Source organism: Perognathus longimembris, chromosome 6 (assembly GCF_023159225.1).
Source record: "Perognathus longimembris pacificus isolate PPM17 chromosome 6, ASM2315922v1, whole genome shotgun sequence".
Taxonomy (NCBI): Eukaryota; Metazoa; Chordata; class Mammalia; order Rodentia; family Heteromyidae; genus Perognathus; species Perognathus longimembris.
In genome coordinates, this window is record NC_063166.1 from 34,546,801 (window position 1) to 34,563,847 (window position 17,047).

The window sequence follows — 17,047 nt, forward strand, 5'->3', positions numbered from 1 at the left end:
CTATGAGCTCAGAGTCAAGTGATTAAAAACATATGGGGTAGAGAGGGGCCAGCCCCCTTCCCAAATAACCATGCATGGATGTTATGTAAGGGTGATGACTTTGGATTTGAGAATTAGAAGTGGAGCTAGTGTTGACCAGGTGAATCAAGCATGGGGTGAGAAAGGATATTCAACCTGGAGAGCAGTTGTGATTTACAGCTGAGGATACAGACTGCAGGATACAGGATTAAGGCTTTGCACTGAGAACTACTGAGTGCTTTAAGATGGGGTAAGGTAGTTAGGTTGTGTTACTGCAGGGAATAAGATTGAGTAAAGATAGTAGAATTGGAGTTGTGGGATGATTGGATAGGGCCAGGACCGTGGTGGAGAGTAATAGAGGGATGGAAAGCAGAGGGTGAATGGGAAGGTAGAAGATGAGCCAAGGTGGATCTTGCCAGAGGGATATGTGAGTGTTAGAACTCAAGAAAACTGGGAACAAGAGGACTGATACAAAGGGAAGCATCTATGGCAAAGGAGATTTCATTTTGTTTATTTTTTAAAATAGTATTAGGGCTTGAACTCGGGGCCTTGTGCTTGCTAATCAGGTGTTCTTCCACTTGAGCCACATGTTCAGTGGCTTTTGGAGTTGGTTAGGATCTTTTTATGCTTGGATCAAAATGCACTGAGATCCTCCTATTTATGTTTATCCAGTCACTGAGGATGACAGGTGCTTGCTTGCCACTGCTCCCAACCATTGGTTGGGATGGCTCATAAACTTTTTGCTCATCTGGCCTCAAACTTCAGTCTCTTGGTCTCTCTCTCCCAGGTGGCTATGATGACAGGATTGAGCCACTGTAAACAGTGATTTAGCTTTAGATTTACTACATTTGAGGTATCAGTGAGATATCCAAGAATAGACAGCCTATAAGTAAAAGGGAATAAAAGAGCCAACATGGGAAACATAAATACCAACAATGAAAGGTGTTACAGTTTAGAGATATCTGTATCTATATATCTCTATCAATCTATCTATCTACACATATATGTAGATCTGTCTCTATCTACACATATATGTAGATCTCTATCTATCTATCTATCTATCTATCTATCTATCTATCTATCTATCTATCTATCTCTATCTATCTGACAGGCTCTCACTGTGCAGCCTAGGCTGTCCTCACACTTGCCCTAAAGTATGACCATATGGTTGAGACCTGCCAATGAATTGTGAATAAAAATGATATATTCCATTTGCATACCTTTTCCCACATGTACTCTCCTAAACTCTCTCCCGATTTACCCACTGACATCCATGGGAAGCACATTTGGAAACAGGTAGAGCCTTATCAAACTACATCCTTCAGTGACCCTTCTGAGAGAGTTGTCACCTGCTTAGGACTGTTACATGAAAAAAATAATCACCACTACGTTGAGCCATTATATTTTTGATTATTAGTGACATCAAGAAAATAAAACCTATTTTAAGAAGAAAAAATGAAAACAGAAGTAAATAACATGTCATTAGGTGAATATATAAAAGAAAAACTAGAAATCCTAGCAATAAAACACAATAATAAAAATCGATTAGAATACAGTGTAAACATCTGTGGATATGTACCAGTGAAATTATTGTCTGAGTAACTAAAATAAGCCAGTTAAACTAAAAAAAATTGAAATTTAAACCCTCAATTAATGTAGTAAACTTTAGGCCACAAATAGTTGAACAGAAACTTGTGAACTGGAACCATTATAGAATGGAGAACAAAGAGAAAAAAATGAAAGTTACAAAAGGAAGTGAACAGTCACAGGAGGGAGTTCAGGGGACCCCAATAATCACATACTATGGGAGAGGTCAAGATTGGTTTAATGGGGGAAGGTCACATTTGAAGATATATAAATGAAAAATTCTCAGAGTTGAAAGCCATTGGTTCTCAGGCTAAAAGTGTAGAAATACTAATAGAAGTAAATCCACACTTAGACACACTGTAATAAAACAATGGATATCAAGAATAAAGAAACAGGTGACCCGGAGAGGGAAGTGGGTCGCACTCGCCGCAGATCTGACGGCACCAAAGCTTCAGGAAAATGGACAGCGAGGTACAGAGAGATGGAAGGATCTTGGATTTGATTGACGATGCTTGGCGAGAAGACAAGCTGCCTTACGGAGATGTTGCGATACCACTGAATGAACTTCCTGAACTTGAACAAGACAATGGAGGCACCACAGAATCTGTGAAAGAACAGGAAATGAAGTGGACAGACTTGTCCTTACAGTACCTCCATGAGAATGTCCCCCCTGCTGGAAACTGACACTGCCCCTCTCTTGAGCCTGGCTGTTTTCAAAAGTACATTTTCTTTCCATCTCTGAATTCAGATCTCTGAGTAATAAATCAGTACTCAAAAAAAAAAAAAAAAAAGAATAAAGAAACATTGGGTTGGGAATGTGGCATAGTGGTAGAGTGCTTACCTAGTGTGCATGAATCCCTGGGTTCAATTCCCCAGTACCACATAAACAGAAAAGGCCAGAAGTGGTGCTATGGTTCAATTGGTAGAGTGCTAGCCTCGAGCAAAAAGAAGCCAGGGACAGTGCTCAGGCCCTGAGTTCAAGCCCCAGGACTAAACAAAAAGTTAAAGAATTGAATATATTAAAGGTAACTAGAAAAGTAAATAATAAGTCTACAAATCCCCAAATAAATAGAATAACATTAGACATTTTTACTACAAAATGCATGTCCAAAGATACTGGAGTATTATCTTCAAAGTACTGTTTTTTAAAATACAGTTTAAGACTTTTATGCCATGTTAAACTATTATTTTTGGGTGAAGTCAAAGTAAATAAAAATTCAGACAAACAGGAATCAAGTGACCCAAACTTTTAAAGATGTCTTTTGGTGAGATAGGAAGTAAATTACAGGAAAGAAACAGCTTTGAAAACAATAGTGCATGCAAATATTTAGGTATACACATTTTTTTTCCAGAAGTAACCAATGAAGAAAAAGGTAATATTTGTATGTATGTATGTTTAAAAGAGAAATGTAATTCAAAATGGCAGTACTGTTGAGGAAGGTGATATTCAGTGGCTAGTGTGGGAATACTGAGTTCCTTTCTTGTTTGAAAGCAGAACAGATGGCTGGGAATATGGCCTAGTGGCAAGAGTGCTTGCATTGTATACATGAATCCCTGGGTTCGATTCCCTAGCACCACATATATAGGAAAAAAAATGGCCAGAAGTGGCGCTGTGGCTCAAGTGGCAAGGTGCTAGCCCTGAGCAAAAAAGCCAGTGACAGTGCTCAGGCCCTGAGTTCAAGCCCAGAACTGGCAAAAAAAGCAGAACAGAGGCACAAATGAATTTAATATTCTAGAAAATATTCATAGTTAATTATGAACCTTAAAAATTAAAGAATGAGCTGTGTACCAGTCATCTATACCTGTAATCCTATTTATTCAGGAGCTGAAATCTGAGGATCATGGTTTGGAGCCAACCCAGGAAGTCCATAAGACTCTTCTTTTCAATTAATCAGCAAAAAGCTAGAACTGAAAGTTTGGTTCAAGTAGTAGAGCACCAGCCTTGAGTGAAAAAGCCAAATGAGAATGTGAGGCCCTGAGTTTTAGCCCCAGTACTGTCTCTGTAATACATTAGCATCCAGATTTGAGTTTTAAAAGAAAAATCAGCTTTGTATTATTTACCAGTGATATATTTAAGAAAAAATGATATCACATAGTTCAAAATTAAACAGGAAAATCTGAATCAACTTTATTGAGTAGCAAAGTAAATGTTAAGGAATAATTCATTCTTAAGTATAGAGAGGAACATTCATAATAAGAAAAGAAGAAGCTTGCAAAAACAAATAGCAATCATAAATTTGTATTGTCTCTTAAATAAGACTCAATATTTATAAATAAAAATGAATACAATTGCAAGGAATGATTTCTTTGGGACAATACTGGGGTTTGAATTCAATTGCTTGTGCTCAATTGCATTCTACCTCAGACCTCCAGCCTTTCTTTGTGCACTGGTTATTTTGAGTTAAGGTCTTGCTTTCAGCCCCAGCCTGCACTTGGATTCAATTCTCCTATTTTATACTTCCTGTAGTAGGGGGATGACAGGTGCCTGCTACTACCCCTGGCTTCTTCCACCAACATTGTGTCTTGGAAATGTTTTTGCCGGGGTTGGCCTGTAACTTTGATCTTCTCAATACCAGTTTTCCAGTAGCAGGGATGTCAGGCCTGTGCCACCACCCTTACTTCAAAGCCTGGCCTCCAACTGTGATCTTTCAGACCTTAATCTCCGAAAGAAGCAGGATTACAGGCACCATGCCCAGATAGCAAGGAAAATTTAGGAGGAATTGAAAGATTGAATTTTTTTTAAAAAAAAGGGCAGAAAGGGTCAGCAGCACAGTTTTAAAAAACTGGAAAGTTGATACCTAATAGAGAGATTGTGCACTGTTTTCAAGAATACACTGAACACTTATTTTTTTAAAAGTGACCCTATAACATTCATACCTTCTATGGGATTGCTGGGTCATATGGCAATTCCTGTCACATTCCCGAAGATATTCCTCAACTTAATAATGGCCGAGAAACCCATCATAGAGGTAAAAATATTGTAAACCAAAAATGCATTTAGAGCAAGAAAGTAAAACAGGCAGATTACCACAGGGCACAGAGTGGCCCCATGGAGCATGGAACAGGGTTGGCTCTTCGCTCAGGATTGTTGGCCCACAGGAGCTGTATCTCCCAGCTAGTGGGTAGTGCCTACTGATTACCCTACTTTGGAAAACATCAAAGTTCAAACTTCCCAGTATGGCTTCTACAAAATGCACACAACAAGCTTGATCCACAAGAGCCTGGCTGGTAACTAGTTTTATGACTTTGATTTATGTGTAAGTAGTTGTTTTAATCTCTCTCTTGTCCCTCTACCATGACTGTTATTGCTCAGGCTTTTTGTTTAGAACACACTTCCCAGATAATCTTGTTTACAGTTACAACTTCTGTATTTTTCACTCTTGCTCTTTGTCCTCAATACCTTCCACTTCTACACTGCAAACTTTTTGTATCACTGGTGTTTTGCTTCCAATCAATACTTATGTGTCTTCCTTCAAAATATCTGTTAATTCCTTATTCTAAACTTTCCTTTCTGTGATAATAATTCTGCTTTAAAAGTTTTGTTTTTTTCAAAGTGTTTCTTTTCCTTAATCTCTCAACTTCCTACTGTTTTACCAAAGTATCTATGGCCTATTGTTGATGGAAACCTTGTTAGGCAGTGCACAACTACTTCAGTTACTGGCATCATTTTTCCTCCTCCTTGTGGTATCTGTGATACTGTACACGTTTTACATGTGGACTGTCTACACTGTCATATGCCTAGAGGAGAGCAGGAACTTTGGCCCATATTTTGGCCCAACCCTAGAAATGATCTGGATGGCTTTGATATCCTGTGAATGTGTTAATGCTTTTTTTTTTCCATGCTGAATTTTGTCACTGCTTGCTCTTACATTTTATTTTCCAATTGATACATCCCCCTCACTCCATGTGAGATATCATTCTGTGTGTGTGTGTGTGTGTGTGTGTGTGTGTGTGTGTGTCTGTGTGTATGTGTCTGTCTGTCTGAAGGTTTAGCTTCCTCCCTAAAGTGGAGTTTAAAGGCATGGCTAGAACAAAGGTTTTACTGCCTTTCGAGTTGAATTTCAGGTTTTCTTCAGGTAGCAAGTTCTAGAACAGCAAGTGCACCTGGTGTGTGGACATACAGGACAGCAAAGCAGGGCTGGGAATGTGGCTTAGCTGTAGAGTGCTTGCCTAGCATGCATGACACCCTGGATTTAATTCTTCAGTACCACATAAACAGAAAAACCCTGAAGTGGCGCTGTGGCTCAAGTGGTAGAGTACTAGCCTTGTGTAAAAAAGAAGCTCAGGGACAGTTCTCAGGCCCTGAGTTTAGGCCCCAGGACTGGAAGGAAACAACAAAAAAAGTCTCAGGACAGGGAAGCACATACATCTCCCTGGGGCCTTGAGAGAGTTACCAAAGCACAAGAGAAGGGCTTTGCCTTTTCTCTACCTCCTTAAAAGGAAGAGGGCACTCTTCTGAAGAGGTTAGAATCTAAAAAACGGGGCCAACTTTTGTAATGACATCATTATTATTATGAATGAACACATTCATCCAGTTTTCTCTTGCTTTGCCTTCCTAGACTCAGAACTCAATGGTAAAGGAAACATTCTCTCTGGTATACTTGGAGTGCTGTGAACTCTAAGTCTTTCTGAAGTGGAGCTGGGTGGTTGTGGGAAGACGTACCACACTTATTAAAGGTTAAGCCACAGATTGGTGCTGCAATCCTGGAAGTCAGTACACACTAGCCTTCAGAATCGCTCATCTGGGAACACCCTAATTTACTCACCATCAGTTGGGGTTTGCAACTTAGAATTTGTGCCCAGCCAATGAATAGTCTTCATAAACAACTACTGTGGAAATTCCCTGTTTAGAAACAAAAACAAAGCAAAACAAAACAATCCAAAATTGTGCCTGCCTTAGAGGTCACTATCAAGATGCCTTGATTCACTGTAGCAGAGTTGTAATTCTTTGCTTCCCAAATAAATGCTATTCCCTTTTAACTCCCTGTCATTTATTTATTTGTTTATTGATTGATTGATTGTTCTGGTACTGGTGCTTTAATTTAGGACCTCATGATCTCTTTAGTTGTGTGTGTGTGTGTGTGTAATTTGTACTGAGGCTTAAACTCAGGGCCTGGCCAGGTGCTGTCCCTTAGCTTTTTCACTTATGACTAGAATTTGAGACACACCTCCATTTCCAGCCTTTTGTGGTTACTTGAGATAAATGTATCACAGGTTTCAATTACCTGGTTGATTTTGAGCCTGGATCCTCAGCTTTCTGCCTCAGAGTTGCTAGGATTACAAGTATGAGCTACTAGTGCCCAGCTACACAGAGCCTTTTGTTTATGGGTTTAGCTCTGTCCAACTCCCCAGAGTCATCACAGGGTGCTCAATTCCTTGTCAATTTTTAAAGTTATTTCTCAAATAAGGGCCCCAATTTTGGTGTTTGGGGGAAAGATTTTTTTTTCAAATTTTTATTATCAAACTGATGTACAGAGAGGTTACAGTTTCATACGTTAGACATTGGATACATTTCTTGTACTGTTTGTTACCTTGTCCCTCATACCCCCCTCTCTCCTCCCCCTTTCCCTTCCCCCCACTGAGGTGTTCAGTTCACTTACACCAAACAATTTTTGCAAGTATTGCTTTTGTAGTTGTTTGTCTTTTTTTACCCTGTGTCTCTCAATTTTGGTATTCCCTTTCAATTTCCTACTTCTAATACCAGTATACACAGTTTCCAATATACTCAGATAAGATTACAGAGATAGTGTAGGTACAACCACAGGAAGGTGATACAAGAACATCATCAATAATAGAAGCTACAGATACAGACGGGACGTTGAAAGTAGTTACAACTGTGATATAACAATCGTTTCTATAACATAGAGTTCATTTCACTTAGTATCATCTTATGTGTTCATAAGGGTATAGCTATTGTGCTCTTGTGATGCTCTGCTATGACTTGCCTAAACCTGTACTAATTATTCCCAATAAGGGAGACCATAGAGTCCATGTTTCTTTGGGTCTGGCTCACTTCACTTAGTATAATTTTTTCCAAGTCCTTCCATTTCCTTACAAATGGGGCAATGTCATTCTTTCTGATAGAGGCATAAAATTCCATTGTGTATATGTACCACATTTTCCTGATCCATTTGTCTACGGAGGGGCATCTGGGTTGGTTCCAGATTCTAGCTATGACAAATTGTGCTGCGATGAACATTGTTGTGCTGGTGGCATTACTGTGATTTTTTTTGTGGTCTTTTGGATAGATACCCAAAAGTGGGGCTGCTGGGTCATAGGGGAGTTCTATATTTAGCCTTCTGAGGAATCTCCATACTGCTTGCCAGAGTGGCTGAACCAGTTTACATTCCCACCAACAATGAAGTAGGGCTCCCTTTTGGCCACATTGGGGGAAAGATTTTAATAGGTTGTGAAAGGCCTTCACTTGAAACTTGTATTTTCCCTTTTCTAAAGAGGCTTACACTCTCCATTCCTCTGGTTATCAAGGAAAACTGATTGGGATCTGTGCCTACCTGTGTTACTTTATAGGTAAGCTGACATGAGCACTCTTTCCAGTTTTGGCTTGGTTCCCTGGCAAGCTCCCTGAGTATCTTAATATATACATGAGCTCTCTGTCCATAGCACATTCTCAGCTCATACATATGGTCTCTGGTGATCTTTTAAGTGTTTATTCATTCCAAGTAGCCTAAGGCAGGATTAATCATCCCAGGATAACTAGAAGTCAAGATTGGCTCACTTTTCCATTTAACGAGTATCTATTATGCCTCCCCTATGAGCCTATTTGATTGTCTGTCAGGAAGTATTGAACTGCTTCCCTATGAACTTTTAGAGGCAAATGGTCTATCCCTAATGGAACTCTCTCTCCCCACTTGTGTAAAGGGCATCAAATGAATCTGCTCCTTGTCAGGGCTCAGAGATTCCTGTCCTCGCTGAATCTGAACCTAGCCAGGTAGATTCCTGGTGGCTCATAGCTGTGATCTTAGTTACTCAGGAGACTGAGATCTGAGTACCCAGATTCAAAGCCATCCAGATCATGAAAATCTGTGACACTCTGATCTCCAATTAACTGCCCCAAAGCCAGAAGTAGGGCTGTATGTAACATGTTTTACAGCTCTCCTATTGATGACAGATCAGCTACATTTAAAACTAAGATGCCAAGTTGAAGGCCTTACCTTTTGGAAACACAGGAAATATGCTAAGCTATTTGTTCTAACTCTGGCAACTGCTGGGAACTGAGAAAATAATAGGAACTGTGTTCACCTTATTAGCAAAGGCCAAGACCCTTGAGAGTACCACGATGGCAGAAATGGTGGATGGGCAGAATTCAGTATGGTCATGGCTGCCTTTTATGCCACTAAGAACATCTTTGGGATGTGTGGGGAAGTCTTCCATCACCTGAATTAGACATAGTCTTAAGCTGGGTAATGGTGGTTCACATCTGTAATTCTAGCTACTCAGCAAGCTGAGATTTGAGCATCAGGGCTCAAAGCAAGTCTGGGCAGGTCAGTCCATGAGATGAATCTCCAATTAACCACCAAGAAGCCAGAAGAGAAGCTCTAACTCAAGTGATAGATTGCTTGCTGTGAGTTTAAGAGCTGAAGGACAGTACCTAGGATCTGAGTTCAAGCTCCAGTATGGGCAATAGTCTTGCTCAGCTACATTTAGCTGCCCCCATGATGCTATAAAGCTGAGTAGCTTCCTGTAGGTGATGTAGATTTTCACAAGCTGCTGCTGTCTCTGCAACTCAGGAAAAACAAGGGGTTGATAATTTACTACAATTTTATTTTGCACACCCCTTGATTTTCTTTCCTCTTTTCTAATTTTTCTTTGCCCTATATTCTATAATGTCAGACTCTGAATGGCATAGTACTGCTATCTAGAAACTGCCCTGACAATGCGGAACAACATAGCTCTTTGACCTGCCCATTTCCATGGTGCAAATATTCCCAGCTATGGCTGACTTTAAGATGTGAGCTTCCATCACTAAACAAACAAGAAGCAATGCATCTATGTAAGAATCTGCTCAGGGGAGTGCTGTCCGCTTGCTGCCCCACGCTGTAAGGCTTTCTGCATTTGAAGAGAGCCCAGGAAGTACAATCTTTAATTTGGAAACTAGGGGATGTGTGGTTTAATGAAGCCCCTTAGAGTTTCAGGTTGAGTTGTCTGGAAGCTGGTTCTAAGATAAAGATTTGGGGGTGGGGGAGAGCATTGGTCAGAGGGAGAAGCCATTCCAGAACAGTCCTCTGAAAGCCCCAGAGTGTTGTCATGTTGGGGAGACCCAGGGGCTTTACACAGGTCTCTCTGTATGTGGCCTCCACCTAGCAAGCTGCGCATCTGGGTGGAGGCTGTCTTCTGTCAGTGCTCTCAGCAGCTGGGAGGCAAGTCCTTCTGCAAAGGCAGGGTATGGGAGCACCTCAGTCAGGTGGGACCATGGAGGCCCTAAAGTTCTACCACGTGGGCCATGCTTCCACTTCCAGCCTTTTGCAGGTTAATTGGAGACAAGTCTCTTGGAATTGTCTGCCTGTGCTGGCTTCAAACCTCCATTCTCAGATCTCAACCTCCTGAGTAGCTGAGATTATAGGCATGAGCCACCAGCTCATAGATGTCTAGCCTGGCAGACCTTTTGAATAAAAGATGACTAGCAAGAAAGAATTGGCAATGTGGGCTGTGTATGGGCTACACACAGTAGGTATATTTGGTAAGTATTTTAGTTACAAAATGGGGCAGGGATGGGAGGAGGTATAATGCTGCTCAGTAAGAGGTATCTCCTGGAGCCAAGGAAACCTTGGCAATGGTGGGAAGTGTTTGGTTGTGAGGGGCAGTATCTAAACTTTTGCTCTTTGCCCCAAATGCCAAGGTTGTATCTTACCCCTCCAGTTTCAAAATTACAGGAAGATCAGCACTCAAGCCTCAGGGACAAAGCAAAAAGCAGAGCTAGAGGACAAGCCCTTTCTCAGATAACTTAAAGCAGCCCTTAGACAGAAAGAAAAGCAGGAGCATTTAATATTGCCATATCTTACCTTATCCACAGACTAGACATATGGTTGTTGGAAATGTTACCCTTTAAAGATGGAATTTGAAAGAATCATGAAGAGAAAAGTTTCTGTGTGAATGGTCTGGAAAATTCTGGATGAGACAGATGGAAAAGTGAGACATTTAGTCCAGCCAGATCTGATTTCCTAGCAGAGAAACACTAAAGGTTATTAACAGACCTCCCTTGTAATATACATTGCAGCTTGATACACGAAGAACATTGCTTCACTCTTTTTAGTTTTTTTTTTTTTGTGTGTGCGTGGGGAGTTTTTTTTTTTTTTTTCTTCCAGTACTGGGGCTTGAACTCAGGGTCTGAGCACTGTCCCTGGATTCTTTCTGCTCAAGGCTAGCACTCTACCACTTGAGCCACAGAGCCACTTCTGACTTTTTTCCTATATATGTGGTACTGAGGAATCGAATCCAGGGCTTCATGTAGGTGAGGCAAGCACTCTGCCACTAGGCCATATTCCCAGCCTTTGCTTCACTCTTTAGTCAACTGCATGCTCACTCTTTAGATTCTGTGGTTCTCAGTGAATTACTTAGTTAATATAAAAGCTCTATTAGTTTGCTATGAATGCTGTAGCAAATTACCACAAACCTGCCTGTTTAAACATCAGAAATCTATTTTCTCACTGTCATAGAGGTTGAAGGCTGAGGTCAAGGTGTGGACTGGGACCACACCTTGAGACTCCCTTCTTCTCTTGAGACTACCTCCTCTCCTTTGCTTGCAGAAGGTCTTTGCCCCTGTGTCCTCATGTGGTCCCTCTCAATGTATACCTGTGTCCTTGTATCTGCTTTGTGGTTTGTGTGTGTTTGTTGGTACTGGGGCTTGACCTCAGGGCCTTGTGCTCTCACTGGGCTTTTTTTGCTCAAGGTTGGCACTCTGTCACTTGAATCACATCTTCACTTCCAGTCTCTTCTTATAAGGAAACCAGGCACATTGGATTAGAGAACATGCTAATGGCCTCAAGTTCATGTGACTTTATTGGTCATATTCCAGGAATTAAAGGGTAAGACTCCAAAATAGAATTTTTAGGGACATAAATAATCCAGTTAACGCTGGGCTTTCTGGATGTTGTTAGGGATGAATATCTGCTCAAGCTGTGCCCAGCTGGCAATTTCTGCCAGGAGTCTGGAGCCTCGGCTGTGCCAAACACTTAGACGACACTCCCCAAAGGAGTGCAACTCACCATGTATTATTTTTTGTAAGAACTGAAGTCTGTTAATTGGGTACATAAGCAGACCCAAGTGCCTCCAAGCAGTCCTTTCTCATACATACGCAAGTTCCTATGTTTCCTGCTATCTGGTCGCTACCTGTTGACTAGAGTCAACATACACGTAGGAAAATCTGTTGGATTTGATCACAACCTTCTCTCTCCAGGCCTGCCTCTGGTGAGCTTACTTTCCCTTGACAGTCACTAGATGAGACAAATTTTGCCAGATGGATCTCTAGCATCCATTCTGTCCTCCTCACAAGCTAACAGAATCCTAATCTTATTTGTGGCCTGTAGTATATCCAGCTACAAAAAACTACACCTTCTGTGTCCTCTCCTACATAAGAATGGGGATGTAATATAGCTCTGGTCAATAAGGTAGGATGGAGGTGATGAAGTGAACTTCCAGTTTCCAGAAAGCATTTTAAGGGAGCTGCCACAGGAAGTCCGTTCCTTTTGTCTTTTGCCTCTAGAACATGGATATATGATGGCTGGAGTGCCAGCAGCCATCATATGAGCATGAGGATGAAGATAGTAGAGGGGAAATTTGAACAGACTCGTTTTTCATCACACTGGGAGACTGCCACACCAGCTCTGTCCTACCCTCCTGTGATTTCTCATGGGAAGAGAAAAGGGGGGAACCTCCCAGGGATGCTTGCTTCTACCATGGCTCCTCCTAGAGAGCTCCATGGGAAGGTCCTTCCCTGGTGAGTCCAGTCAGTGGCACCCTGAACTATGCCTTGTTGAAGCCACTAACTTGGGTTTTCTACCACCTAGTTTCAGGTGTTATTAGAATTTATTTAGGTAAAGGCTGGGAATATGGCCTAGTTGTAGAGTGCTTGCCTCATATACATGAAGCTCTGGGTTCAATTTCTCAGCACTACATATGCAGAAAAAGCCAGAAGTGGCACTGTGGCTCAAGTGGTAGAGTGCTAGCCTTGAGCAAAAAAGAAGCCAGGGACAGTGCTCAGGCCCTGAGTTCAAGCCCCAGAAGTGGCAAAAAAAAAAAGGTAGAATTGATGTAGGTGAATTGTGATGATCAGACTTGTTGCAACCTGCTGCATGCCCCTTAACCCACCACAACCTGGAGCAAGGGAATAACAGAGACCAGACTGTGAAATTGAGGTTTGAGGTACCAGGCAACCTACTGTAGCCCTCTGCCAGCTTCAGATCCCAAGGCTCTGGTCACCAAGGTTTTATTGGTTTCTTTTTTTTTTTTTTTGGCCAGTCCTGGGCCTTGGACTCAGGGCCTGAGCACTGTCCCTGGCTTCCTTTTGCTCAAGGCTAGCACTCTGCCACTTGAGCCACAGCGCCACTTCTGGCCGTTTTCTGTATATGTGGTGCTGGGGAATCGAACCCAGGGCCTCATGCATACGAGGCAAGCTCTCTTGCCACTAGGCCATATCCCCAGCCTTATTGGTTTCTTATAGGGAGGCATGTTCAGAAAGTAAGGTGTAAACTTATACATGTGACAATATTTTGTACACAAGCAGTGGATGACTCCCTTATCTTGGGAGCTACAGCTAAACAGTAAACGGCTTACAAATTGCATAAACCTTAGTCCACTGCAGGCTCCCACACAGTTTAGGGTGGAATTAGCACACATCCTGGATAGACATATGAATTCTCCTTAAGCCAGGACTGATTGACCTTTCCAGGAAACTGTCAGTGTTCTGAGAGTATGTTGGGAGAAGGCATCCCAAACTCTCAGTCCTTTCTGGTCTTACAGCTTGTATTTTCAGGCTCTCACAAGACTTATTCCCTATTTCTCCTCGAATGCATGGAAGTTATTTTCTGAGAGGCCCAGAGGAATTCTTTAGACATGATCTTCAACACCCCCAAAAGCCAATGAGAGAACCCAAGTAAACCTAAGTTTACATATACTTCCATAGATTTTAGCTGTGTGATCTTGGACAAATCATGTTACATCTCTGAACCCCATTCTCAAAGAATTCAACTTCCTGGCCCTTTCCTCCATGCTCCCTTGGGTCTTTTGTGGACCACAACAGTCCCTTCACTCTTTTCTAAGTCTGTGTTTCCCAGTTTCTGTGAATGATTTCCTCCTTGGGTAGCTGGCACAGCCAGGATCTCTCCCTACCTTGTTTGTGAAATTTGTGGCTTTATTTATTAATGGAAAGTCTTAATATTATTCACTTTTGTACAATTTTGCCAACATGTATGGCTTATTCACAGGCCACAGGTTTATGAACAAGGAGGAATCACACCTCTCATGCTCTTAAGTGATCAAAGGGTCCACAGGCTCATCTGCTGCTTCCTGTAATGAGAATTCTTGTTACCCCAGTCCTTTGTAATGGGAAAGACCCACAGTTGGTGCTAGAAGAGAAGATAGTGGTGGCTTATTTTACAAAATAGAGGGAGCTTTCTGGTGGTGATGACTCCCTCCCCTTGCTATGCACTATTCTGAGCAATGCAAACCCCATCTCCCTCAGCCTTCCCTTTTCCTGCAGGAGCTGAGTTTCCTACCTATTCTCCATCCTGCTCATTTTCTTGCTGTAAGATATGACTCTAGTGTTTTCCAGCGGAGAGCCAATGTTGCTGCTCAATTGCATTGAGAGGGACAGAGCTCAGTTGCAAGTCTAACAATAGGAGAAGCCCCCCAGGACACATGATGATGTCAAGAGGCATATACAGACATAGCCTTGTCAGGGACTGGCCCAGGACTGAAAGAGAAAGGGAAAGACTGAGGGGTTCCTGGAATTTCCCTCTTAGTACAAATCACTGACTCCTGTTAATTCCAAGACAGGAGGAATAGGAGGAGGTGGGGAGCAAATTGCTTTACCTTAGTGCGAGCCAAACAGAGAGGAAAGGGGGCAGGAGTGCTTTGCAAGGCCAGCACCATGGTTGGCCTAAACCTATTCCTGAGCCCCATTCTTCTCTTTCAATAGCAGGGAAAAAAATCCATAGCTACTTCTTGATCATGTGTGGCTGGTCCTGTATCCCGAAAGCCTGAGGAAAGAGGACCATGCCAGCTAGTTTCTGTGGTCATTTCCTTGGACGCAGATGTGAGTAACCTATGTCTCCCTTCAGCCCTGCACTAATGAATGAGAATGTTCCTTGCTGGGATCTTTGCAGAAGGCAGGGATCTGGGCAGTTCTCTAAACTGAACCACCACTGTGTCTCTTACTTTAGAATGCCTTCTGTTTTGGAGATCCAGGATGATTTAATGAGGTCTTTGAAGGTGCTTTAATTGGCTTGCTGTCATTTGCACAGCTTTCCTACCTCATACAGCGGGTTAGGCACTTTATAGAACACTGTCCCAGGCACACTATCTCATCCATTGGTTTGGAAGGCACACATGCCCTCAGTTGCCAGTGTTCACAGTAGTACATGCGTGCTTTAGTGATGTATGCATCCCTTATTCACTGCAGTGAGGCTGGGTGTGTGTCACCCCAGCCACCATGCTGTCAAAAGTTCTTAAATCTCTCTTCCTACTTGTGTATTCATGCTTCTGTCTGGTTTTTCCTAGAAAGGAGAGCCTGGGGAGGCTAGAGAAGCCCTATTGCCCTGACAGGTGCAGACACAGGTGGGAGGAGCTCTCAGTTGGAAGAGCTGCAGGTGAGAATTTTAGAGAAAAGCCATCAAAACTGAGCTAATTGACCTTGATCCTTTTACAGACAAATTCAGACAAAGCCAGGCATGATGGCTCATGCCAGTAATCTTAGTTTTCTCTAGATGCTGAGATCTGGGAATCAATGCTTAAAGTCAGCTTGGGCAGGAAAGTCTGTACATTCTACCTCCCATCAATCACCAAAAAGCCAGAAGTGGAGTTATGCCTCAAGTGGTAGAGTACCAGCCTTGAGCGAAAAAGGACCAGTGCCTAGGCCCTGAGTTCTACACCCTAATACCAGCACAAACAAACAAACAAAGTAAATAAAATGTAATGAAAGTGATAGGAAAGTTTATAAGGAAAAACATATGGCAAAGAAAAGAGATTATATGTCATGGTGCCATAGGAAGATGGTACTCTAGTTCATTTTTAAAAATTTATTTATTTATTCATTCATCCACTCATTTTGCCAGTCCTGGGACTTGAACTCAGGGCCTGAGCACTGTCCTTGGCTGCTTTTTTGCTCAAGGCTAGCACTCTACCACTTGAGCCACAGTGCCACTTCTGGCTTTTTTCTATATATGTGACGCCGAGGAATCGAATCCAAGAAGGCTTCATGTATACGAGGCAAGCACTTTACCACTAGGCCATATTCCTATCCCTCCAGTTCATTTTAAATCATCTTCTGGGTATAGAAATGAACTTTGAGTTTAAAGAGAGGAAAAAGTAGGGCTGGGGACACAGTATGCATGGTTGAGGTGTGGCCTGGTTGGCCATTATCTCAACTCTGGTGCTCCTGGATTCCAGAAAAGTTGTTATAGCTGTCATCAAGAGAGGGGAACATATGGTTCTCATGAGATGATTTCTCTGACTCCAGGGTGCAGCCTGATCCCTATAGGTAATTATCCTCATTTAGGGGTGATCTGTGCTGTAAGGCTTTACTGTTCCTTAGGGGTAGTTGTAATCTTTGCCATAAAGATGCTGTAGATCAGTATCTTTCCCGGAATCCAAAGTGATTGCAAAGTGTGCCTGCAAACAATGATGAACAAAATGGAGGCAGAGAAGCCAGGATAAGAGGATTTAATTACCTATTCTGAATATTCAATACACTGCAAGTGGGTTATCTCTAGGGCAAGAACAGCAGCATTAGCCTTTGTGGGTTGAATATGTACTGAGATGGTCTATGAGAAATTCCTATCCTTAGGTCCAGTCTACAAGGCTGAGGCCAGCTGTGAGTGGAGGCAACCTTCTGATCTCAGCACACATTTTAGGGTGCCTTTGCATTTCCTTATTGCTCAAAGTTAGCGGCTAATTACTAGGGGCTCCAGGTGGGATGGGCTCCAGGTGGGATGAGCTCCAGGTGGGATGAGCTTCAGGCATCAGTCCTTATAGGCAGAGCGGCAAGCCACTAGATCTCCAGTTGCCCCTATGCATACTCCATACTTTTTGAGGACTGTCCCTTAACAAAAACAGATTCTGACTTTCTGGTGTAGCCAGACTACTCCTCTCCTTGGCTTTTCCTTTATAAGCCAAGTTTCCTCCAAACCTGTCCTGATTCCCAGCATCAGCCTTGGTGCCTTCATCTCGCTGTTCTGCAGGGCAGGCAAGAGAGGTGTCCACAAGGCAA

At 42.3% G+C, this 17,047-nt stretch overlaps 1 protein-coding gene across 1 annotated transcript; it reads left to right on the top strand.

Annotated features, from left to right (window-relative positions):
* The first annotated feature begins 2,004 nt into the window (after positions 1 to 2,004).
* On the top strand, positions 2,005 to 2,390 carry LOC125352270 (anaphase-promoting complex subunit 13-like). The gene has a single exon (XM_048347390.1). The coding sequence runs from the start codon at positions 2,065 to 2,067 to the stop codon at positions 2,287 to 2,289; it is 225 nt and encodes a 74-aa protein (XP_048203347.1). The 5' UTR covers positions 2,005 to 2,064; the 3' UTR covers positions 2,290 to 2,390.
* Positions 2,391 to 17,047: the final 14,657 nt, after the last annotated feature.